Source organism: Sitophilus oryzae, unplaced genomic scaffold (assembly GCF_002938485.1).
Source record: "Sitophilus oryzae breed Bouriz unplaced genomic scaffold, Soryzae_2.0 scaffold_1494_pilon_pilon, whole genome shotgun sequence".
NCBI lineage: Eukaryota > Metazoa > Arthropoda > Insecta > Coleoptera > Curculionidae > Sitophilus > Sitophilus oryzae.
In genome coordinates, this window is record NW_022146163.1 from 2,036,270 (window position 1) to 2,062,825 (window position 26,556).

General features: G+C 32.0%; 2 protein-coding genes and 2 non-coding genes across 4 annotated transcripts; 1 reads left to right on the forward strand and 3 right to left on the reverse strand.

The window, feature by feature from the left end:
- Positions 1-992: 992 nt before the first annotated feature.
- LOC115877592 lies at positions 993-10,468 on the forward strand. Its single transcript, XM_030893839.1, has 8 exons — positions 993-1,170; positions 4,698-4,940; positions 5,591-5,817; positions 6,135-6,287; positions 6,479-6,582; positions 6,799-6,980; positions 9,343-9,599; positions 9,778-10,468. Exons 1-8 carry the CDS (start codon positions 993-995, stop codon positions 10,021-10,023), a joined length of 1,590 nt encoding a protein of 529 aa, XP_030749699.1. The 3' UTR covers positions 10,024-10,468.
- Positions 10,469-12,782: 2,314 nt separating this feature from the next.
- LOC115877493 (60S ribosomal protein L4) lies at positions 12,783-26,506 on the reverse strand. The gene is made up of 8 exons (XM_030893687.1): positions 26,402-26,506; positions 25,785-25,965; positions 23,602-23,764; positions 22,079-22,286; positions 21,916-22,015; positions 17,072-17,312; positions 16,032-16,191; positions 12,783-12,991 (listed from the first exon to the last, which is right to left on the reverse strand). Exons 1-8 carry the CDS (start codon positions 26,402-26,404, stop codon positions 12,845-12,847), a joined length of 1,203 nt encoding a protein of 400 aa, XP_030749547.1. The 5' UTR covers positions 26,405-26,506; the 3' UTR covers positions 12,783-12,844.
- LOC115877637 lies at positions 22,365-22,435 on the reverse strand. The gene has a single exon (XR_004049376.1). It is a non-coding gene; the product is annotated as a small nucleolar RNA SNORD18 (small nucleolar RNA).
- LOC115877638 lies at positions 23,859-23,929 on the reverse strand. Its single transcript, XR_004049377.1, has one exon. It is a non-coding gene; the product is annotated as a small nucleolar RNA SNORD18 (small nucleolar RNA).
- Positions 26,507-26,556: the final 50 nt, after the last annotated feature.

Here is a 26,556-nt window from a genome sequence, read left to right on the forward strand (position 1 = left end):
AACGAGGGTGGCTCATTAGCATATTTGGAAAAAGCAATTTTTACGAATAATTTAATACCACACACTTGGTATTTCGAGTCAAATTTTCGTTACGAACCGCAAGTTATAATTTCAAATAAACCATATGCGAAAATGTCAAAAGTTGGTATATGATATGCCATTCTATTCAGAATGTTATTTTCTATTAAATAAAGTAAAAAATACCTAGGGTACCATTTAAAAATCAAAAGTTGTAGTCATTTCCGGTGAAACAGTAAGTGATACTACTACTTTACAATATAATTATTATAGTTTTTCTATCACAATTTGTTTCAATATTGGATTTTCAAAAATACTGCATTTACCAAATTTTGATTTACACCCTTGGCACGTTTATACAGAATTATATTAAATAATTACAGGAAAAAATAGATCCATATAGGGACCCAATATATAGATAGATAGGGACCCAATAGATCGCGGTGGTTAATCCTTCCCCTCTTACTCATTCTACGTTCTACATATGAAGATATTTATATAATATAATTGAAATTGTTTAAAAAATTATTTGTGAACGTTTAAAAAGATAGAATGTTCTATTCGGCGTAAAAATTACTTTTTGTGCCTTACTTGTGTGTTACTTACAGCCTCGCCACACATTTTTATTCATAAAAAAACAATATACTATTGTTTAGAATCAGCAACACATTATTTAGAACTCCCTGGTTAATCTGAAATGATAGTTTAGGCTTTATTTTTAACCATTTTGATCTTAAAAAGAAATTTTCAAAATTGGAGTAGTGATTTATAATCGGCGGTTCGCAATCAACAACTTATCCCCCCCCCCCCCCACCGGTCATTTTTCATAATCCAATGTCCTTTTTTTACTTTGCAAAAAGGTGGCAACCCTATAGTTCCAATCGATTAGCCCTTTCGGTATATAAACATCAAATGTTTAATCGATACTCACCACTCTAAAGGGGAAAATATTTAATCAGTATTCTTTTTCCAACATGAGGGTTCCAACTTGTATAAACAAAAATTGTTTAAAAGTATACGATATTAATACCAAGTTATTTAAACAGTTAGATGCCAAAGTTATAAAAGCGTATGAGTTTGAGAAATGGCACCTACCGATTCCAAATACTCTTCAAGAAATATGCGTCGAAACTATTGCTAAAAACTGGATAGGTAAGCAAATAATTTAGTAGGATGTAGTACGTTCTAAAGAATGTTTTGTAAGTCCGGTCATAGTTTGGATCGAAATAATATGAACAAGAACTACAAACTTTTACGAAAGTTTTTGCTCTATTTAACAATGCAAAAAAGACATAGCATACCATGTAAAATTTTTATGCAAACGTACATAATTGTTATGATGTTAAACAGCGTCCTACAGCTATACCATGCAAAATATATTGAAAAAACATTAAATAGTGGATTATTAAGAAGGATTTTTATATTAAGAAACCTTAGATACAGAATGGTGAAGTGCTATCTCTGGCCCGTTTTGTTATATGGTGTGGAAGCATGGACAACTAAAGGTAGCAACAATAAACAGAATTGAAGCCTTCGAAATGTGGACCCTACGACGAATGCTAAGAGTGTCCTGGGTCGACCGTGTAAGGAATGGAGACATTCTCAGAAGAGCTGATCTAGAAGAACGTGAACTCTTCGAAATCATCACGAAGAAAATAGTCTATTTGGGACACATACTACGAGGAGATGCTATCACTTTCAGCGTCTAATTCTCCAGAGCAAAATCGCGGCGGGAAAAAGGGGAATAGGTCGAAGGAAGCTATATTGGCTGAGAAAGATTCGTCATTGGACAGGCATTTTTTTTTTTTTAGAATTTAGAATGAGTGGGAGGGGGGTTAATCACTTCGACCTTACAGATCCATTGTGTCCCCCTTTCTTGAATCATAACTCATCATACAGTCCCAGGGCTTTGACAAAAGCTAGTATCTGGGACGGTTTTATAGAGGGTAGTTCTCCATCTCCAATATCAGTCGTACAAAAATTCATGGCACGAATGGTTGTCGTCTCGGCGCACTCAGTGATGAGGTGTACTGGTGTTTCCCCATCTTCCCCACAGAATCTGCATTCGCCGTTTCTTCTTAGTTTCAATCTACTGAGGTGTTCATTGAGGAGACAGTGTCCTGTTAAAAACCCCGTGACAATCCCAAGATTTTTCTTACTCAGACCCAGGAAGATCTGTGATTTTTCTTGATCATAAGCCCTCCGAAACTTCTTCGAGTGTCTTAGACCATTGCAAGATTTCCATTCCAGGTTGCGGATGGAATCTTCCAAGTTCTTGAGTTCCGCCTTGAGTTGGTTACCACTTGGAAAGCAGAACGGTTCTGGTCCAGTTAGTGGAGTGTTCGCTCCTTTCCTAGCTAGATTATTTGCTTTTTATTGGACAGGCATACAGGACTTCCAAGCACTCCATGTCGCTGCAATAAATTGAACCATCTGATGAGGAAGAAAAAGATGAACGCCCACGCAGGAATCTGAACGCACCTTAAGAAGAAAAAGAAGAAAGATGTCTGATTGTCCTTATTAGATCCGTCCCCTAGCGGAATTTTTCAAACTTAAAAATAGTTTCCAGTGACTTCTCTTGACCGGGTTACTTTTTTTTCCCAAAGTTATATCATAAGTTTTATCTGAGATAACTTGCCGTCTATTCTTATTTGCCGATCCGGTACTTGATATTTATATGAAGCTTACCCAAGCAGCATTTGGACGTCGGGACAACGTTGTGTCACGCGACCAAACGTCGGGGCGCAACGTCGACACAACCTCGTGCCAACCCTAGTCTGCACTAGTTTGGAGAATAATTTTTGGGTCGAAACGATGTTGGATACCGACGTTGGCTAGAAGCCTAATTTAGTACAAACTGCAACGTTGTTTAAAATCCTAATTCACAGAAATACAAAACTAATATGGCGTCTAAGTCGCGTTTTATCCTAAATTGGGATAATTATAGTAAAAATATTATATTTATAATTTAGTTAGAGACATATGTCAGATGGCAGTGAAGGAAAACAAAACAAAAGTATTTAAGTGTGGAGGATGTTTGAAGATCATAATTATTGAAACACTTTAACCGACTCTGTAACTCGTTACCCAAGGTAAAAAGTTAAACGCAAACAACTTTATTGATAAATGTATTGTTTCTACTTTAAAAAATACTAATGGGCCTTGAAATTAAAGAAGTTTTAAAAATTTTCTTGAATTTTTTTTTTAGTAAAATGAGAATAATTTATTCGCATTCGAAAAAATTGTTTCCGCGTATTTTTTAGGGTCAAATATTTCAAGTTAATGTATTCAAAAAGCAGGAATTGCTATTTTAAGAACGAAACATTTTCTTATTTAACAACATGGCGGCTTTAACTTTGTTGTTTTGGAGATTAAGATGGAGTAGTTCGAGTAGTCGCATACTGGACTAATAAAGTCGCAGTTCGGCCTTAACAGGTAGTATACTAGTCGCAAGATTGCCTAATTTAGTCATTCTAGAGTCTAGCTTGTGCCGCCCTCTATAATCTAAATAAACGAGGAAGTGTCGGTAATATATGTCGATGTATATTTAAATTTAGTTTTATATGTACCTTTCTTATGTCCCATTTTAATTAAGTTTTTTTTTTATAAAAACAAAAACAGCACTGAACTGTCTGACTGAACAGAACAATGAATTGAAAATTTAAGATTTAAGGTTATGGTTCAATACAGTTGCAAAAAGGTAGTGACTCTACGTCCTACCAACGTAAGAATAAGGAAATCTAAACAACGTTGGAATTAGTAAAACAGACGACGTTTGCATAACGTTGGAATAGGTCCTGAAACTGACGTCGGAAAACTCTATATTGTCCAACGTTGTAACTACGTTGTCCGAATCACCTAAAGATCACTTAAGCAAAAAAGGTTACAAGACAACGTTCATTCGACGTCGCAGAAACTTCTACTTTGCTGTAGTACTAGTCCAACGTCGGCACAACGTTATAAAAACGTTTAAATTTATTTTAATACTCAAGGTAGGGAGCTAACTATTTTTTGTAACTAATCCAACGTTGTGTTTAGTAAACATGTGGTCGCAAGTCGTGAAAATGCTACTTGGGTAAGTTAGACGTACAAGGAATAATAATAATTACTAACTTAAAAGTCATGTTTAGAGTCTATTACGCTGTACTGTTCGGGTCGCTATCAGGGGTCCGGTAAAGCGGGTGTGTGGCCGAAGGAAATATATATTATATTTCAGAAATCTGTCTAAGGCTTAGCCCGATCCTGTCGTGTTAAGTCATATCCAAAATTGGCTTGATTAAGGTTTGCAGAGCTTCAGCATTTGCCATAAAATAGCGAGCAATTTGTTACAAAATCATATAAATTATATATCACTGTAATCACAAAACTTCAATCTATTTCCGTATTGTAACAGAATTTTAAATAATGTCTTTATTTTAAAGAAAATTTAGTCCAAACATAAAGAATATTTTGTTGATGTTTGACCATCAAAATCTTAAATATAAAGAAGTTGTCTAAAAATGTGCTACAATACGGATACAGTATAATCCTTTATCTTTAATTTCCTTCTTCATTCGTGTAAAAAGACCTAGCCAGTTTTACATAGAACGTCAACCAAAATAATTTAAATTGAACATTGCTATTAACGTTCAAAGTAAAGTGTTTTAGTTAGATTAAACGAGATGTTTCATCCTTTTTAGATAATCCGATATTGGATGAAATAGTTTTACTGGAAGACCGATATCTACTTCTCGATCTCTTACCCGAAAACCTGCCTCTTGAATTGACCATACCCAGAATTGCTGACGAAGTTTACTGGAAAAAATGTTACCTCAAACGCTGGCCTAAGAAACGTCCAAAAATTCAGTCAGATCTTCCTCTACATCACTTCGTCAAAAATGGAATTAACCAAATCAATCAAGAATTTCTTCAAAAAGAATTGTGTAAGATTGAGATTTATTTTATGTTTTATTAATAGGTAATCATTTTAGCTATAGATTTATCTAATCTGTTTTTTTTTCTTTTTTTATGTTTTTGTTTTGGTGTGGACAATTACCAAATGATAACTAAAATTAAACAGCTATGTTGAAGTAACGTTATTCATAATACAATACAATCTCAAACTCTTTTGATGAGACATGAATTCTTCATTGAATATCGAAATAATATACTGGGTGTTCCATTTAAAATCAAACAGTAGCTAACTAAGAATAACTTGCTTTCAAGAGTGACAAAGGTTCAATATCTATTTCGTCTCACCTTGTAGAACTTTTCAGGTGAAGTTTTAATTTAGTTTAAATAATATATTATACAAGGTAAATTACAATTTAGGTAGATTTTATTTAAATTTAGAATTTGTTCTTCGTTTTTAGAAAACGTTAAATATGTCAAAAACATTACATTTTAGTCATATGCATTTTTAATGAAACTCACCTTTATTTTTTTTTTCTTAAAATCTGAAAATCTATTACTATACCATTTCTTGATGGCTCATTGAACAAACTATCGGAATTTGCTTTAGTATTATTATATTCAATAAGAGTTTTCTCAAATATTATTGGATGTGATAAAAACATTTATTATTATTCATTAGCAATTGAAGAAGATGTCTCCGCTATTGAAAAAAGTAGTGTTAGAACCGCCAGCAAATCTACTAGATCGCGTTCATCAAGTAAGGTAGCTTCAAGAAAATCTAGTTTGAAAACTGTGGAAGAGGAAAGAAAAGAGGAAAAAACATCAACATGGAAGAAATGTTATATTGAAATGCACGTTCAAGAATATTTGGAGAATTTGAAGCCAGAAAATTATGATCCAGAGAAGGTGGGTGTGTACTGCAAGAATTGTTTTGTTGTGCATGATATACCTAGTTTATTTCATTTGATGTCAGTTCAATCAGTTCATAGCCACTTACTGTATAGTGTATTTAATAATGAAATAAAATAAGTGGCTTGTATGGTACGTTATTCTTCATAAATAAATAAAATAATGATATTTTGTATGTATGAGTAAATATAAAGTAATCCCAAAACAAACCAATATTAAAAAAATAATGACGTCGACAACTGATGGGTAATCCAATGACGACATTCTTGAGAGCTATCGACTTTTTACCGATAAAATAATACATATTTTTTCAGATGAAGAGCCTGTGTGACCTCTGCGGTTCGTTCGTAGAAATCCTTCGTATCGATCAAATGTTATGTTCGGAGAATTCTCCAAATAAGTTGCCTCTTAATGCCATCGTAACGGGCTTTCAGAATTTACGAGAACTGTCGATATGTTTCAAACAGGTGAGCATAGTATATTATTGTAGTTTAGATACATAATAATACCGTATGATCAAAAAAAACGACGATGGCGTCAAACGAACTGGACGCCGTTTTTTTTCGATCATACGGTATATTATAACGAAGACCATAAGATCTACTATTTTTTCTACTAACCATTTCTCCTGTTCCATTTACGCTTTTTAATGAATTAGACATATGCCAAAGAGAGTTTTTCTTGGAAAATACTAACTACAACCTACCAAGACATAAAGTTATTTGCCAAAGGATTAGAGCGGATTCGATTACAGACACTAAGGTAAGCCCTAAGCACATACAGCCGTACAGGGTCGCTGCGTTGATATGTATGGAAAAAAAGTTAATTTTGTGATAAGACAAAACGTGTCTTAACACAGATAACCGAGTATACTCTGTTATCTGTGTTAAAACTTACCTCGTATCAATTTAGGACAAGTGTTTATTTTAAAATGACCGATACACTTTATAGATTTTAATTTAAATGTATTCTTTTTAGAATAACGAATTCAGATATCGACTGTGATAAAACCATCATCATACTTAAAGCTCTATTAAAACATGACTTGGAAATACTAGACTTTTCCTCCTGCAAAGTAGGCAACAGGGGAATGATTGGAATTGCAAAATTTATATTAGAACATCCTGTATCAGATATTTTGTTAGTCAATAATCGTATAGGTAAGTGTAGAACTAAACCTAGATTTCTTTACAAAAATTATCACATTTAAAGAACCAAAAACTTTTAAAATTACGCTAATTATTCAAAGGCATCAATCTAAAACGATATACAGGGTGCTACAAATTCGAGGTACGAATATTGCTAGGTCGGAAACCGTAATAGATACGATGATGGTTAAATTGGGGCAAAGTTGATCCTTGGAATGTTCATCAAGATGCCATCAAAAAAGTTTTAAAAATTTCAAGGATTGCTGAGTTTTTTGGAAAAAAACTGATTTTTTTTGCAAATCAATTTTATTTCTTCCTGTCGTTACTTTTTAGAAAATCAAAAAACTAATTGCACATTCCCATAGCCACTTTATTAGAACTATCTGAGAGTATTTTTACATTTTCAAATTAGCTGATAATTTGTGAGATACAGAGGCCAACTTATATTTTTTCAATACGGACCTGCATTTTTTATTTCAAGTTTTGAAAGAACTCGGTCTCCTCAGTACAATGATATGCCAACACTTGATACTTTTTTTCTTTTGGATATTGCTGAGTTTTTTGGAAAAAAACTGATTTTTTTTTGCAAATCAATTTTATTTTTTCCTGTCGTTACTTTTTAGAAAATCAAAAAGCTAATTGCACATTCTCATAGCCACTTTATTACAACTATCTGAGAGTATTTTTACATTTTCAAATTAGCTGAAAATTTGTGAGATACAGAGGCCAACTTATATTTTTTAAATACGTACCTGCATTTTTTATTTCAAGTTTTGAAAGAACTCGGTCTCCTGAGTACAATGATATGCCAACACTTGATACTTTTTTTCTTTTGGATATTGCTGAGTTTTTTGGAAAAAAACTGATTTTTTTTGCAAATCAATTTTATTTTTTCCTGTCGTTACTTTTTAGTAAATCAAAAAACTAATTGCACATTCTCATAGCCACTTTATTAGAACTATGTGAGAGTATTTTTACATTTTCAAATTAGCTGAAAATTTGTGAGATACAGAGGCCAACTTATATTTTTTAAATACGTACCTGCATTTTTTATTTCAAGTTTTGAAAGAACTCGGTCTCCTGAGTACAATGATATGCCAACACTTGATACTTTTTTTCTTTCGGATATTGCTGAGTTTTTTGGAAAAAAACTGATTTTTTTTGCAAATCAATTTTATTTTTTCCTGTCGTTACTTTTTAGAAAATCAAAAAACTAATTGCACATTCTCATAGCCACTTTATTAGAACTATCTGAGAGTATTTTTACATTTTCAAATTAGCTGATAATTTGTGAGATACAGAGGCCAACTTATATTTTTTAAATACGGACCTGCATTTTTTATTTCAAGTTTTGAAAGAACTCGGTCTCCTCAGTACAATGATATGCCAACACTTGATACTTTTTTTCTTTTGGATATTGCTGAGTTTTTTGGAAAAAAACTGATTTTTTTTTGCAAATCAATTTTATTTTTTCCTGTCGTTACTTTTTAGAAAATCAAAAAATTAATTGCACATTCTCATAGCCACTTTATTAGAACTATCTGACAGTATTTTTATATTTTCAAATTAGCTGATAATTTGTGAGATAGAGGCCAACTTATATTTTTTAAATACGGACCTGCATTTTTTATTTCAAGTTTTGAAAGAACTCGGTCTTCTGAGTACAATGATATGCCAACACTTGACACTTTTTTTCTTTTGGATACCTTAACAATAACAAAACTATTTAATTATTATTTAAATAATTCACGTCCGATTCTGGTTTTTTAAATTATTTAATCTGATTATATTCGTCGCAACAATATTGATCAGCGCTAATTAACATTGAATAAGGAAAATCAACCCAATTTAAAGATTCAAATAAATAATATCCAGGTCAGCAATTTAAAGATATTACCTATTTTTAACTTTTTTTTATTTTTAATTTGAAATCTCAGTGTACAATCTAATAATATCCATAATATTAATCGTATAGTTATTATAAATAAATCAACTCCTACAAACTATTAGTTTCTAATGCTCTACATGTTCGAAAGGGTTTCTAAAAAAAATCTAAAAAGCAACAGCAGGAAAAAATAAAATTGATTTTCAAAAAAATCCTTTTTTTTTCAAAAAAACTCAGCAATCCTTGAAATTTTTAAAACTTTTTTGATGGCAACTTGGTGAACACCCGAAAGGCGCAACTTTGCTCCAATTTAACCATGTTCGTATCTATACGGTTACCGAGATACCAATGCTTGTACCTCGAATTTGTAGTACCCTCTGTATAGTTGGCTTTATGATAAATATCTCGGCTCAATAGCAAATATTACTAATCACGCTCAAGAACATGATTATTTTGAATATTTTATTCAGAAAATAAATTTTATTATAGGCCACAAAGGAATAACAGCTTTAGCGTATGCATTGAACCAAAAGTCACAAAACGTTCAAAAAATCAATTTAAGACTGAACCAGACATCAGATGAAACTGGAAATTTGTTGATGAACGTTATATCCCAAAACAATTCAAAACTAAAATGGTTGTCGTTAGCTTCCTGTGGATTATCTACAAATTTCGAAGTATGCAAATACCTAAAAATTAATAAATGTTTAGAATATTTGGATGTTTCCAATAATGTATTAGGTGAAGTAAGTACACTATAAAAATATATGTATTAATAAAGAAATATTAAAAGAAAATATTTTAAAGAAACTTATATAGAGTAGACGAAAAACAAATAGAAAAGTTACCAAAAGTATATCAAAGATATTAAATTAATAAGTATGAATTTATTCATGTAGTCTTACAGGAAGTAATCATTTTTAGGAAATAGGTAAAGAAATATTAAGTGCTCTGCAATACAATGGAACCTTAACAAAATTGGACACAAGAATGTGCAAAATGCCATCTTTATTAGATGCTCAAATTCAAGCTGAAGTAGAAAAAAATAGGTATGGAAGAAAAAAACAAACATGTACGGAATCGATTATTGAAGATTTTAAATGGAATGAGGATATTTTAAAGGAAATGGACGAGATACTTCTAGAAAGTATAGAAAATGTTGAAGATTGAAAGTTTTTAATCTTTTATATATTGGAAAAATGATTTGGTTTTAAACTGACGGTTAACTGTTGGTTCCAAATACCCAAAGAGAGAAGAGTTGTAGAGGAAATCTACAACTTGTGCTCACATTTCAATATTTTAATCAGAATTACCTTAAATCACCTTAAAAATTAAATTCTCCATCTCACCCCCAATGCAGGAAAAAACATGTAGAACCAAAGAGTAAATTTTGATAAAACTTTATGGCAATTTTTTTTAGGTATTTAATTGCCTTGTCTATATGTTATTCATAATCAAGGGTATTTCTTTTTTTAAGTTTCAATTTCTAACTTCGTTTTTTGACAGTATAATGTTTTATCTAATGCACTTTCAGAACAAAAAAATTTCTAAAATAATTGTTTTTTTAATACTTCAAACCATAGCAAAGTGTGTATTAAAATACCGTATGATCGAAAAAAAACGGCGTCAGCGATTGGCTATGAAATGAAAATCGCATCGAAGACCATCGATCGTCATTTGCCAGCCAACTGGACGCCGTTTTTTTTTCGATCATACGGTAGTAAATTTTATCCTCTATAAGAGAGGTTTTTGATTTCATATTTTCATATCAATTTTACAAAACCTGCAGACAACAGCAGAGCACATTTTAAAAATATTTTTGTCAATATATACAGAGTGATTTAATCGCATTCTGTACCACCAAATAGTTATTGAAATATTACCATCACAGAATATTTAGCATCATTACATGACAAACTAAAACTAAGTCGCAACAAAACATTTACAGAACAAAATTTTGTTTCTACAATACAATACTCTATTTCACACGTTGGCGATTCGCATAGCGAAAATTCACGAGTTGCAGAGTTCGAGCTGCTAGAGTATATATCTAAGATTCTGAAGTTCCAACCGGCATTTAATTTTATATATCGTACCAATCCGATGCCGGCGATCCCAATGAGGAAAATGCATGTTTTTAAATAATGGTTTTAAAAAATAGTTCATATAATTACAAATTGAACAAAAAAAATCGTTGAAATCGGTTAAGAAATGCCTCTAATATAAAATAATTAAATATTGTTAAATTAAATGTCTCTCTACCGCGTCTTGCCGCTGTGACGTCACCCGCCGTTCTTGTGGATGAGTGGAGCCAGACGCGTGTTTATTTTACACAGTTTGTTTTTAAACGCTGTTGCATCCGAGTCAAAATTTTAGTTATTTGTGTTAATTAATACATAATTAGTAATTAGTGATATTTATGAATAGTAATGGATAAGCGAAAACAGAAAAAAAGGTCCAAGGCCATGAGAAGAGATGAAAAGAAAAACGTTAAATTATCCTCTATTTTTACGATTTATTGTTGTGAAGATCATTTTGATGTAAGTTCATATATTTATGTATATTGTCTTACATAGGGTATATGAAATTTGAATGTACAGGGTTATTCATTATATTTTGACACCCACATACAGCCTTAACTGCAAGTTTTAGAAGAAAACATTAAATAAAAAAGTTGCATGGTTTTTCATATACTCTCTTTTAAAATTAATTCTAGTTATACAGGGTGTCTCAAAAAAGGTGGTCCAGAAAATAGTAGGTATTTTTCGCTTTTCAACTGTCAATATTTCGTAAACATTTGAAGATAGGTATAGGATATTATACATGAAATATATAGAATATCTAGAAATTTCCGAAGAATCCAAAATATATAGGGTGTTTCACTTAAAAGGGTAACTTAATTTTGGCGTTTGCTTATGGGACACCTTGTATAATATTTTCATTACTGATAAACAATTTATTTCCTATAATTTCGTAAAAAACAATCTTTAAAAATAACAAGGGTAAGGGGTGTCAATATATAAAAAAAAAACTGTCTTTTTCACGCTATGCTCTGGAGTTATTTTTCCACGTACTAAACAAATATTTTTGTCTCTTTCCACTTCTACATAACCTACAGCATTATCTCCATACGTCTCCCTACCTGATCTGAAAAATAAGTTTATAACATTAATATTTATAACTATATAAAAGTTCGTAACAGTAGGTACCTACTTATACTTAAATATGCCTCAGTACTACAAAGAATAAATGTTACATACCTCTCTGTTTTTTTCCTAGTAATTCAGCACCAATATTGGGAATTTGTATTTATAAAAGCAGCCAACATAAAAGCATCGACTTTTGACAATTTATCTGATTGTGCTTTTACAAACCCGGAATCTGCCATTACTTAAAAAATTCTCAGAACACACAACACATACAAATAATAACTGCACAAAAAAGCATAAAAACCTCCTTCAATCAACGCTAAAAGCAACAAAAATGTCTTAGTACGCGACCTAAATACGTACATAAACGGAACACGTCTGGCTGCTGCTAGCCATCGCGCGTCGACGAGAACTGCGGGTGACGTCAGACCAATAGAATACCGTTTCAATTCGCGAGGCGTTGTTTGCGTTATCCATAGTATTTTAATGGCCCGTTTTATAAAATTGTGGTACTGTTTTCAAGAAATTTTTTTTTGCATTTACACATATTTATTCTAATAAATTGAACAGTTTCTGGCGAAAAATAAAATGTATGCATCTTCCTCATTACCGTTCTAGAACGGTACAAATTTCTGTGTTGGAACAAACCTCATAAATCCTTCACAAATTTTTAAAAGCTCGTGTTTTTTGTATTATATCTTTATTTTATAATACAAACATTACATTATTGAAACATTATTCTAAAAGGTTTTCAGGTTTAGTGTGTAAAAAACAATAAAATATAGGTCTTATTAACGTTTATTTTATCTTGTCACCACAGTTAACAACTATAGCAACCTCAGTTACTTCTTGGCGGGAGCGGGTGCTTTTTTCGCCGCGGGCTTTGCAGGTTTCGTCGGTTTCGCTTTTTTCGCTTTCAAAATGGCTGCCCTCCTGCGGGCTTGCAATTTTGCCGACCTGATTACCGGGCTACTGCTGGGTAAAGTGATCTGGAAATAAAAATAGTAGCATTAAATATCTTCATTATAACAATAAGGCTGAGGTCACACGAGGCGGCTTTTCGTCGAAGCGGCGCGGAACGCTGAGGCGGATGGTAAGTCTAGCTGGACAAAACATCAGTAGCGATGTTTGAGATTTAAATAAAATCTAAGAACGTAGCAAATGGTCTAATATACAGGGTGAGTTAGTCCTACGATGTTCTCTATGGGTATCTCGGAAACTACTGGAGATAGAGAGTCGGTTAAATGGGGAAAAAATTGCAGTTTTGTGGGGTCATAAATATTCGCCTTTCATAATTGGCTATAACTAAATTTAACTTTTCTAACATGTTTTGAAAACCGTTCTCTAAAAATCGTAACATTCACCAGTCAACGTATCCTCGAAAATGTATGGCCAAGAAAGGTTGAACCAATAATCCTACATGCTTTTCTTCATTTGAAAAATTCATATTTACCATTTTTGTTTATTTTAATTTACAAAGTTTGGATGTGACAGCTTCACATTTATGAGAGCAAAGACAATTAAACCTGTTTCCATGGCTAACTTATGGTGGGTTCATACAGCCAAATAAAATAAAATAAGAATAAAATAAAATAAGAAATAAGGAATTCTTATTTGTGTGCGTTCATACAGTCAAATAAAATAAAATAAGAAATATATATTTGCTCATGCGCAGTACGATGAGGCTGGATAAAAGTTAACTTTTACGATTGTTTATAGTAATTTTACTATTTATAGTATATTTATTTATTCGTTGCCTACTATATTATACATTTTACTTATGTGAAATTATAAAATAAATTAAATCCAAACTGAAAATATTTGTAGGTTAGAATTAAGCGTGCGCAAAGCCGTTTTCACATAAAATAAAACAAGAAGTTAAAAGATAAAGACTTCTTATTTTATTTGTTATTTTATTTGGCTGTATGAACGCATGTACGGTATCCCATATAACCAACTTTCTTATTTTATTTTATTTTATTCTTATTTTATTTTATTTGGCTGTATGAACCCACCATTAGTGAAATTGTTTTAAAATGATAAGAATTGGCTATAACTCAGTAATTTTTCGAAGAAAAGATATTACAGCTTATATCGCTAAAAGGCTTAAAAAATGGCGCTTTTTGTGAAGTCATGGCCAACTATGGTTTCCATTTAAAAACAATATATGTTTGTGTCATATATCAAAAATGACAGGCTTTAGAAAAAAACGGAGGACACGGTCTCATTAAGGATGTGATTATCTACAACTTTTATCTGAAAACTTTTTGTATAAAATAGCTTGTAATGGAATTAGAGACAATTTTTAAAATAGCCGAAATTCGTTTTTTTCGAAATATCTAGTAAGCCATGAACTTTTTCAAAAATCTGAAAGGCGAATATTTATGACCCCACAAAACTGGAATTATTTCCCCATTTAACCGACTCTCTATCTCCAGTAGTTTCCGAGATACCCATAGAGAACATCGTAGGAAACTCACCCTGTATAGTAACCATAAGATTGTTGTCCCGTTAGAATGACCATCCAACGCACTGTGCGCCGCGAGTTGTGCCGCCTGCGTAGGCTCCTCAATCTTCAGTGGTACAAAACACACGGACGGCGGCGCGGCAGCCGCTGAATAGGCTAGGAACAAAGTGCCGACGCCGACGCCGCGCGCCGCCTCGTTTGTTCTCAGCCTAAAAAAACACGATAAAAAAACCGCGGGCGCTTTAAAATGTGGATATGTTTTTAAAGTACAATATACATTGTTCTTAGTAGGTTTTGATGATTTTTTAAATCGGCACCCGAGGCCAGAAATGCCGACCCGGTATACTGAAAAGTTCATTTGGATAAATTTGGATCATTTGGATTCAATTCTGAAAAAATTTCAAATAAATATCCAATAAAGATGCCATTATACCAGCGTAAAACAGGTCAATTACAAATTCAATAAGGTGGAATTCTGAGTATCAATAGTAATCACATTAAACCACCCAATCACAAAAAGAGGCACTGTACAGGGTGGGCCAAATTAGACGCTTTTAAAGGGAAACACCCTGTTCTATAGGAGATAAACGAAAACTAATATCGGTGTCTGGGGCTCAATTTTTATCAAAAACCGTGAAAACCGCAAACGGGTATCTGTTACCGTTTCGGAGTTACGGGGTGTTTTTCAAAAATGTGCATTTTTAACAAATCGCTGTAATTTTTTTTGTTATGAAAAATTTAGTATTTCTATGAAAACATTTCTAAAGCACCTTTTTACGTAGAATTTAATGATTTAAGTATTATTTTTTTTTAAAAATATAATTTAAGAGTTATCAACAGAAAAATTGATTTTTTATTTGGGACACCGTGTATATTTTAAAATTACCTTTCCAAAAATATAGCACGCTCTTGATATTTTGTTTAAGTGTGCTATATTGTCGAATGTGTGCTATCAGTCGAAATACAGAATTTTTAAAAATTCGCCACTTTCAAATAGTAGGCTTTGGACCCCTTATTGATGATCTGCCCTTAACGGAACTCGAAAACATTTTTCCAGCAAGACGAGGCACCGCCTCAGGACGCTGAAGTTGTCAGCAAATTTTTGCAGCCAATTTCGAGAATAATTGAATAGCTAACCAAGATCTCAGCCATTGTCCGTCGAGGCCGCCGGACTTAGGGCCTATGGATTTTTATTTTTAAGAAGAATACAGGGTCTTATTTTTAAATAGCCCATATAATTAAGACAAGAATTAGAAGTATTTAGCGGTTATGCGAGGGTATCTTTTGCCCCCACTGAGTTAATGAATTCCGCGAGAAATGTTCAAAAACGATCCCGTCTCTCCATAACAGAAGACGATCGACATGTCGAATACCTGTAGCAAAATCTTATGTCATGGTCTCTCTCGGTCTATATCCAATTTGGCCCACCCTGTACACCGCCCTTTGCTTGCATGCAACACTAATGACAGACCTGACATTTTTAGATGCGACTATTATACCAATTTCATAAAATTAGTGACTTAATCAAAAAAAATTAGACTAAATAGCTCGAATATACTTACACCGCGTTTCTTGGCCAATAATTCTTCCCTGGCCAAACTTCTCTTCTTGTCGTCCAAGACAGCTTGTCTCTTAAGAACGGCAGCGTATGGGTTCAGAGCCAATAGAGCTCTGGTATTATTCAATGGATTGAGACGACGTACACGTCGAACAATCTTCTTTCTGAAATAGAATAATACATATTAAGTACCATTTTCTGTATATAATGCATTGAGTATCTGTATGAACAGAAATAAATCATCAGAAGTGAATGTCAAAAACTGTAATCATTGGTTATATCATAACCCAGTGCTCAAAGCATTTCATCATAAAAACAGAACAAGTAGAATAAATTTATTGTATTAATTAGTAATTGTAAGAGATTAAAACTTGCAACATCTTAACATATTTCATGTGTTTACTGGCATTTTACAAAAAATGCACTTGAAATACCTATATAAAAAGGTTAGATTAGTTAGAACACAAAATAAATAAAAGCGCCAAAAAAATTGCCTAGAACTTGAATGAACAAGTATTTTAACGTATACAAATAGTATGTCCCCAGATTGTCTTTGCAAGAGAAAAGACTTTTTAGAAATTTCTAGGAAAGAATTTGGAAAAAAGGACTATTTTAGAACAAAAATTTTTACGAAGATAGAATTTTTCTCAAAATATCAATAATAAAAGTTTTTCTTCCTGTAAAGAAAATCCGGGGACGTACTGTATATAAGCCAATATTAATAAATTAAGATTAAATCAAAACTAAAACTGTCCTTCAATAGTTTGTCATCTAAGCTCACTTTTTTCAGATTTAAAAAACATTTATGTAGTAAATTGTTTCCAAGAGAAGTGTATGACAAATGTTAAAAAATATTCTTAATAGACATGACAAACACTAAAATAAAATTAAAACCAATAAACATATAATCAATGTTTAAACTGGCCTTATTGTTTTTAGGAAATAAACTTGCAAATAAATAAATCACAATACTATAAAATAGTACAATAAACAAAATAAAAAATAACCAAGAATATTATAATTAAAATACAAACTAGTACTTACTGTGGTGCACGAAGTACTGCTCTGATTTCTTCCGACTTGAATAATCTTGACAAATCGGTATTGGACATCTTCGTCGATGGTGCCTTCCAGTTTTCGAAGACTTTATCCAATTTTTTGAAGGCCGATTCGGTCCAAATGACGAAACGGCCAACGTGACCGCCTGGAGCCAACTTCAACAGGTTCAGTTTTTCTACGCTGATTAGGTCGATGCCGGGGATGTTACGGAAAGCCCTACGCAAACCTTCAACAAAGAAAAACTACTTTTTAATATGAAAATTATTCAAAAGTTTAAGTGCACGTTCATATTGACACCGCTCGAGCTTTGAGCGGTTCTTCTGTGTAGCCGTAGGCTTAGATTCTCGATAACGCTAAAGAAATAAATTACACCGAAACATCGACTAGTGTTAACCACAAGCACAGAATATCTAGCTACGCAACAGAAGCCTCGTTACATGTATAAAATTGTAGGTAGCAAAAGGAGACAGGCTTTAAAAGTCTGTCTCCAAATCAGATATTTTGATGTGGTAGTTTCGCTACTTAATAATAGAGGGCAATAAATTTAAAAGAAAACAGTTTTCTACAAACAAAATTTAAAAGAATTTTGTGCAGTATTGCCATTGTGTAATTCATATCGTAATACTTCCTGATAAAGCCTACCTTCAAATTTGCTACATCATTTAAACATATTAAAATAGATCAGAGCTGTTTTTTCAGTTTGCCATGTTAGTTGGAATTAAAACTTATGAGCTAAATTACAATCACTTCCTGACGTTTAATTGTATAATTGAATCCTGAATTTTCATTGTAATTCGGCGACAATATAATAAGTATTGTTCTACTATTATACCACTTCCTGACGTTCGATTGTGTTCATACCAAGTTCATATTGTATAATCGGGAAAAAACAGAGTTAGCGATAGCTATGAAATGAATATCACTGTCATTTTATATGTAAATTTATATGGGAAATGTCATCGATCGTCCTTTTCCAGCCAACTGAACGCCGTTTTTTTCAGAAGCATATCAAGTGATACCATAATATAGTACTATACTACGATACATGGCGTTCGATTGGGCTTAAACTTGGTATACTATATCTTCAGTGACATTGTAATATCGTGATATCATGGAGCATATAAAGTGGTACCTTCTATAGTACCATATTTGATGACATAGCAATATTAGGTACATGGCGGCAATAGGGCTTAAACTTGGTATACTACGGATCTTCGGTGACATTGCAATATTATGGTACCTTAAAGTATATCGAGTGGTGCCATAATATAGTACACTATTATGATATCATTTCCTGGAGTTCGATTGGGCCCAAATTTGGTATACTTGCGTTTCTTTATAAAGATTTGTTTAATTAATAATTTTAATTTATTTTATGAATTTTAATTTATTGTTCGATGTCGTGACAGCAACTTTTATGCCGAACTAATATATTATTAATTGTACCTGTGTCACTTTTTAAAATCTACCTAGGTCTATATAAATAACGTGGCAAACGGAAGAAATTTGTTATTATAGTATTTTTTAGTCAGTTAACATTTTTTGTACTGCATTTTAATAAATTATTTCCATTATTTTTAAACTTATATTTCATTACTAACGCATAAATATCACTATCAATCGCCCTGTATATTATTAATTTTAAAGGTAATTAAAGGTATTTTCTTAGTTAACATTATAAGGTAGTGTATATTAAAAATGTATATGTTTTGTAATAATATACTTAAACCTATTTTAATAGCCAAAGGAATAATTAATATAAGTGTATCTGACAAGAAAAGAAGAATAGAAAGAAACACATACTGCATTATACAAAATAAAAGAATGGGATGCCAATTCAAGTCTTTTGAATCTGGCAACTGTGCATATTTAGCCGAGCTATAAGGCCGTCGACGAGCCGTCGATCCAAAACCGAAAGTTCAAAATTTCTAATTATATTCTGATTATGATATTGTCGCGCCATCTAGTATTCTATTTGTGCAATTTTAGCTCTTTCATTTCGAGTATTTTTCTGTTGCGTAGCTAGATATTCTGTGCCACAAGTAATCGCAACGAAGCGACTATATTTTCTTACCATTCATTAAAAAATTAGAATTATTTTTTCGATAATTGGAAAACTCTTTGACGATTATTTTCATAATCGAATTATGAATGATTTCCAATTTAAATTAGGCTGTACTTAAACTGCCGTTAAACGGTAGCTTACTAAAATGACGTTAATAGGTAAGACGTCGTTGATGTGACGCACTTGACGGCTTTATGAAATATAGGAATTTTATAAGGACTAACCAACGCTATCCACCCCACCAAATAACCAACTTAACTAACGCAACCAAACCTCGACACTGATAAAAAAATTTAAAGAACAAATATAAATTAGTAAAAACCAACCAACCCCACCAAATAACCAACTAACCAATGAATTAACACCCTCCAAATAACCACGCTTGAACCACGGACCATTCGCTCACGAAGCGATAGTCTCAGCCACGGAGCCACAGATGCTCTTGCAAAATGCTTATAGCCCGGCATTACTTTCCGCCGACATGAACGACGTCATAATATCTATTAACGGCATTTTAGTAGGCTACCGTTTAACGGCTGTTTAAGTACATCGTTTAAATTATCCCTTCTACTATTAAAAAGGTAACATTTAATAAGAGACAAAAAGTTTCTTAATAATTTCTTTTCCTATAATATTAATCTTAAAAACGTGTATTGTGACGTTTGCACTTAATTAGCAACTGCAAAAAATACTAAAAATGTACAAGTCATCACAAGTTAATTTGGCACTCGTTTGGACCATTTATAAGATATAATCTCCTAAAAATGGAATGAGAAAAGTGCTAAATTTACTGACTAGGCTGTAACTGTAAAATTATATACACTAGGTGTTACCGGATTGTCCTTACAAGGGAAAAAACGTTTTCATTATTAACATTTTGAGAAAAAATTCTTTATAAACAATTTTGCTTGTTATAAAATGGCTAATCCCGTTTATACTTTTCCATATTTCCACACTATTTTAGAGAAAATTACAAAAAAAAACTAAAAATATGATTGAATCTCACAACCTAAAAATCTAAAGGCGCTATGGTAATGTAATTTCGATTTCATTCTGTGATAGATGTCTGTGTGTATTTTGATTAACGTCATACATAGACAAAGGAAACAAATTTAGATTGGAGCAGTTTTACATTAAACATTTCCGATGAATTATTAATTGAAAGTGTACGAGACCATATCATACTTAATATGCGGTTTTTTATAAAAAATTCTTACAAGCACGTAACCCATATTGTTTAATACACTTATTCAATAACTGAATTAGAAAACCTTCCGATTAAACCCATTTATTTCTCATCTCGTTTTGATTATCTCACATTATAATGGAAATCTAATTTAAATATCGTCAAAAAACTTATCATATTATTTAATTCTTGGTTTGTTTTGACGTTAGTAATAACAGCTGATAAATAATGTTACTATGTTGATCGCTCCCAACAAGGTACAAATAGAGAAAATAATATTTATGTTTAAATAAAATATTTGTACATATATCTACCGTATGATAAAAAACGGCGTCCAGTTGGATGGGAAATGACGATTGATGACATTTCCCATATAAATTTACATATAAAATGACACCGACCTTCATTTCATGGCCATCGCTGATGTCGTTTCTTATCGATCATACGGTACGATAAATTAAAAACTATATATTTTTTCTTTTTTTAATTTTCTTTGACTTTTTTATTATATTTTAAGGTTTTAAAATCTTGGTTTTAAGTCAGTAGTGAATAAAACTAAACTTTTGTTTACATTTTGTTTAATGATTGACGTTTCGACCAATTTTAATTCGGTCTTCTTCAGAATCTATAATATACAATACTATTTTATCACTAACAATGTGTTTAATATATAATTTTTCTTACCACAAACGTAGAACATCATTTATACCTACGTATATTATAGATTCTGAAGAAGACTGAATTAAAATTGGTCGAAACGTCAATCATTAAACAAAATGTAAACACAAGTTTCGTTTTATTTACTACTGACTTAAAACAAAGATTTTAAAAACTTAAAATAAAAGCTATATATAAATGTTTATAATGACACTTATTTAGATTAAAAAAACTAAAAATAGAAGTTTTATTTGACTATTTTTCATATCTAGCTTTGTTTTTAAAGAACAAATTAAACCCCTTTGAATGATACCAAATTTGTTAAAATCAGTTAAGCTAAGAGTCATGTGGTATATTTTATCCCCATCTTCCACTCTATTTCACTAATTTTATGTGGTTTGTTAAGATCTAAATATATTGTGTGTTTGGTTAAGATCTAAATAATATTAATTTCCATCATAAAGCATAAAATATAAAAAGTTGCATAAAAATATAAATAGTAATAATACTTTATAATTTTTTGAAATGCCGAATGAATTTGACTAAATTTGAATAAACTTCTCCTCGTCTATGCTCAAATTTATGCTGGTGATGTACTCTCGACCGCCGATCATGCGACTCCAGTGCGCGGCTACAATCGACTTTCCGACCGGTCGTGCCGCTCGCTATCGCCGATACCCCTTCAGTGCGCGCGGAGCTTTATTGTTGTGCCCTGTATATGCTTAAAATAAATTCGGAATAAAAATTTCTGACGTAGCATCTGTTAAGAAGGAATTAATTTACAATTTAAAAAAAAATCATCAAAATCTAATGAGTGGTTCGCGAGAAATCCAACTTTGAAATTAGGACTAGTTTTTAGCGGGCGGTTTTTTTTGCCTGCGAGTTTATTATAAAGTACTACGGTAAATGTATAAAACCTACCTTGATCTTGATGGTAAACAACCAATGGCCCTCTACGTTGAATTCTCCTCCTGTTACGCATTTTACCCTTACCAGCACGGAATCTCTGACTTTTGTATACCTTTAAAAATAAACAACATACTTTTAAAACTGTCCTTTACAAGTTCTCTTGGGCATCATGTACCTTTTGTATATCAGGCCATGCTTTCAACCTTCTCAAGAAATGCACTGCTTCCTTGGTTTTCTTGAATTCCTGTACCTTGTCAGAGACAACCAATGGGAGTTCTGGAACTTGGTCAACGACGTGTCCTTTGCTCATTACCAAAGCTGGGACGCCACTGGCAGCAATGGCTGCTGCTAGGGCAAAACGACGTTGGTTGATATTTACACGTCTTGAAAGGACGAAAAGAAAATATAATAATCAGTTTTCTGAAAATCTAACTTAAATAATATTAAAAATAATGAAAAAATTGCTCAGAGCTTTTGAGAGTAAAATCACAAAGATTCATAAACACGGACCAAAAGCAAATCATCATAATAAATAATTATACAGCGTGATTTAGTGTGATAACAGAGTTATGATAGGATATTCCATAACATATAACCCAAATTTCAATTTTTAGTATGCAATCATGATTTTACCAATGCTTATTCAAGATTATGTTTTTGTCAATGAAACATGTTTGGTTTTTTATTTTGAAAATTAGTAGGATATACGCTGACAGATAATTTTTAGTTGGCCGACTATTTAAATGCAGATTTGTAACCAAGGTATTCATAAGGACAGTCCACACTTGCTATATAAAGGACGACCCACACTTGCTATATAAAGGACGGTCCACACTTGCTATATAACACTGCTATATAGCAAAGTTATATAACATGTTACATATTTTTTAGTCATATTTAGCAAATTTCGCTGCTATACAGGGTGCTACAAATTCGAGGTACGAGCATTGGTATCTCGGAAACCGTAATAGATGCGAAGATGGTTAAATTGGGGCAAAGTTGCGCCTTGGGATGATTGCCAACATACTATCGAAAGTTTCAAAAATTTCAATTGCTGTTTTTTTTTGAGAAAAACGGATTTTTTGGAAAATAAATTTTATTTTCTCCTGACGTTACTTTTTAGAAAATCAAAAAAGTAATTGCACATTCTCATAGCCACTGTATCAGGGCTATCTGATAGTATTTTTAGATTTTCAAATTAGCTGATAATTTGTTAGATGCAGAGGCCAACTTGTTTTTTTTAATACGGACCTGCATTTTTTATTTCAGGTTTTGAAAAAACTCTGTCTCCTGAGTGCAATTATATGCCACACTTAATATTTTTTTTTGCTTTAGACATTTCAACCCAATTTATTTAAACTAATTTTAAGTCCGGCTCTGTTTATTTTAAATATTTAATTTATTCAGTGTTATAATATATTGAGATAAGCTTTCAAACTTAACAATGACGTGAGGTAAAAGATTGAATAAGAAAAATCAAACGCAACAAAATAATAAAAAATAATATAAAAAAGGAATTGGGCATGTCATGTCAACCTCATGACATGCCCAATTCCTTTTTTAGCATGGTAAATTGGCGCATCTCAATATTATACCTTTTTCATTTTATACTCAATTATAAATTTGCCCTCATCTCAAAATTGCCAAAACATATGTACAGTTTTATTTATCATTGCAATGCTATAATTACATTTTTACCTGTGCCAACGCCTCCATGGTTTGGTGGGAGCGAACATGCGTCCTCCGCGACACATGTTGCCGAAAGCACCCTGGCCGGAACGATGGGTACCACCACCGCGAACACGAGGAATACGTGCAACGGCCCTACCAGTACCCCACGATTCGGCAGAAGTTTGGTGACCTAAATAACAACACTATTGGCTAATATTCTATAAAGCTGGACAATATTTATAGTTAGTTTTAATCTGGTAAATTAATACCAAATATAAGTAAAGAATATCAGTGCTTTTGAAATACAAATCACAAAGACTCATAAACACGGACCAAAAGCAAATCATCATATTTAAGTGATATTTAACCAAGAACGGTAAACTAATAGGATTGCTCATCTTCATAAGACGTACGTTCGCCTCTTCCCGCGCTTCAGCTGACAGTTGTGACGTCATTTTAGCCCTTGTCACTTGTCATGATAGTGTGTATTATTGGTTGCCTATGGAAAATTTATAAAAGTAACAGCTGAGAAATTTTGAGATAATTATTTTGTCAATGTTAAATGCGAAAAAAGTGTTTTTAAATTTTTTAGAGCTATAGAGTTTATAAATTCGTTTATTTTGTGTTGTGGATTGTGAGAAAGTGCTTACTAAGTGCCTACGATATTGTTTATTAATTATTTTAAAGCAAAATATGGAAGATGTACTCTAAAAAGAATGCCTGCAAAAGGTAATGCTGGGAACTGATGTTCTTAAAAATGCATTATCCGAGTATTTAATACAATTTATACAGTTAATTTTCTATACTGCATACATATAAGGTATTTAAATAAATAAACTAAATAATGCACCAATAATACACACACTATCATGACAAGGACTACAATGACGTCACAAAGCGAGGAGTTTTCGCATGCACCTGGCAGACACTTTAGGCTGAATGAGCAGTCCTATTAGGGTAACTGTTCTTGATATTTAAGCATATCTAAATCTATGGTTAAAATGATTAAAATCCCCGGATTATTATTAAATTCAAAACCCAATTAAAACAGAAGTTTTAGAGGTTAAGTATTGTAAAAATTGAAAATCATCGTTTTTTTCATAAATTTTTGTATGCACCCTATTTTAAGGTCATAGATTGAACTTTTTGGCGGTCCATTACCCTTTTTTAGAATAACGGAAATTTTGAACATTGAAATTTCCTTAATTTAGGATATTATAAAATAATAATTTCATTATATCATAGTTTATCTAAGTTTATCTAAATGCCACTCTTGATTGTGTATAGAAAAATATCCAAAATTTTACTGAAAAACGCTTTTCTTAACAAAATAAACAAGGAAAATTGAGACTCAATGGCAGTTTGACATATCTCTCTCTCTCGTAGGCAATGAGTGAGACAACTATAATCCTATAAATTTAAATTAAAAACAATTTGTAACGTTGCCATGTCTTACACTTTTTCAGTTGATTAGGGATTTTTAATAAAATAAACTCCCTCTCCCTGTTTCACCAGAAATTACTACAACTTTTGATTTTTAAATGGCAACCTCGGTATTTTTTTACTTTATTCAATAGAAAATGACACTCTGAAAAAAATGACATATCACACTATGTCAACTTTTGAAAAAAAAATTATCTGTGTTAAAAATATTAATTTTTAATCAAGGAGCCTTGGAAAAATATACTTGATTGTCTAATGTTTTTCGAGTCTTGTCCTGGCCGGTTAAAGGATGCCCAAATCGTATTTTTAATCATATCTCATTTTTTTCAATTGTAATGAGGATGGCTCATTAGTATATTCGGAAAAAGCATTTTTTTACGACTAATTTGGTACCACACATTTGATATTTCAGATTTTCAGTCAAATTGTCATTACATTTATGACCATGGCACTCTAAATTGAAATTTAAAATGCTATTTTTTTAATTGAAAGGCAAAAGTTGACATATGATATGTCTATTTAAAATGTCATTTTCTATTGAATAAAGTAAAAACACCGAGGGTATCATTTAAAAATCAAAAGTTGTAGTTGTTTCTGGTAAAACAGACACTGACAAAAAATCAAGAGACAAATTTCAAAAATATACATTTTCTCCAAAGAATCTCAATTTTTTCAACCCTTCTTAAGGGATCGTCCCTTAATTTTGTGAGGCAATTTGAGATTTTGGAGGCCCCCTAAGACATCATAATACCAAAGAAAATACATACCAGCTTTATCACTGACACAATAAGGCTGGCGATGGTTCATTGAAATTTGCTGATGGACAAAGTTTACAACATCTGGTCTAATTGGAGCCTTAAAGACAGCAGGGAGAGCAATGCTAGCTCCCTTAACTTCTTCAGATTTCTCATCGTAAACACTTATAAGGGGACGTGCCGTAGACAACGCCTAAAATAAAATATACCATTGTATATTAATGTAAATAGAAACAATAAAATATGGCCTACATGTACTAAGAACTCAGTGCTTTTGTAATTATTATCATAGAACTTCAACAACACGGACCAAAAGACAACTTCATCATGTACAAAAATTGAGGTTAAGTAACTTGTCGAAAAATAAAAGAAATTTTGTTCATTTTTGAAATAAAAAACAGTATTTATAGCAGTTGGAAATTCTACAAAAAGAATGCTCCAAATATTCAACACATATATATGTATTTATTAAATAATATAAAAAACATTTCCATATGAGCCACTTACAAACACACGTGGCTATACGCAAATAGTTTAATTCCCTCACCAAATAAATATAGCCAGCATGTATTATCAAAGTGGCTTACCATTAGGGGTGAAATATTTTATTATAAATTATTGTAACTTACCATTTTTTTAGATTAACTTTAAAAATCTATTATCACACATCGAGCGGACACAACGTCCACCATAAAAAGGAAGTTTTGCTTGACGTTTGACATTGACGTATTTTTCTGACAATATGGACCACGTATTTCCTGCGCGCCCATATTTAAATTAGAAT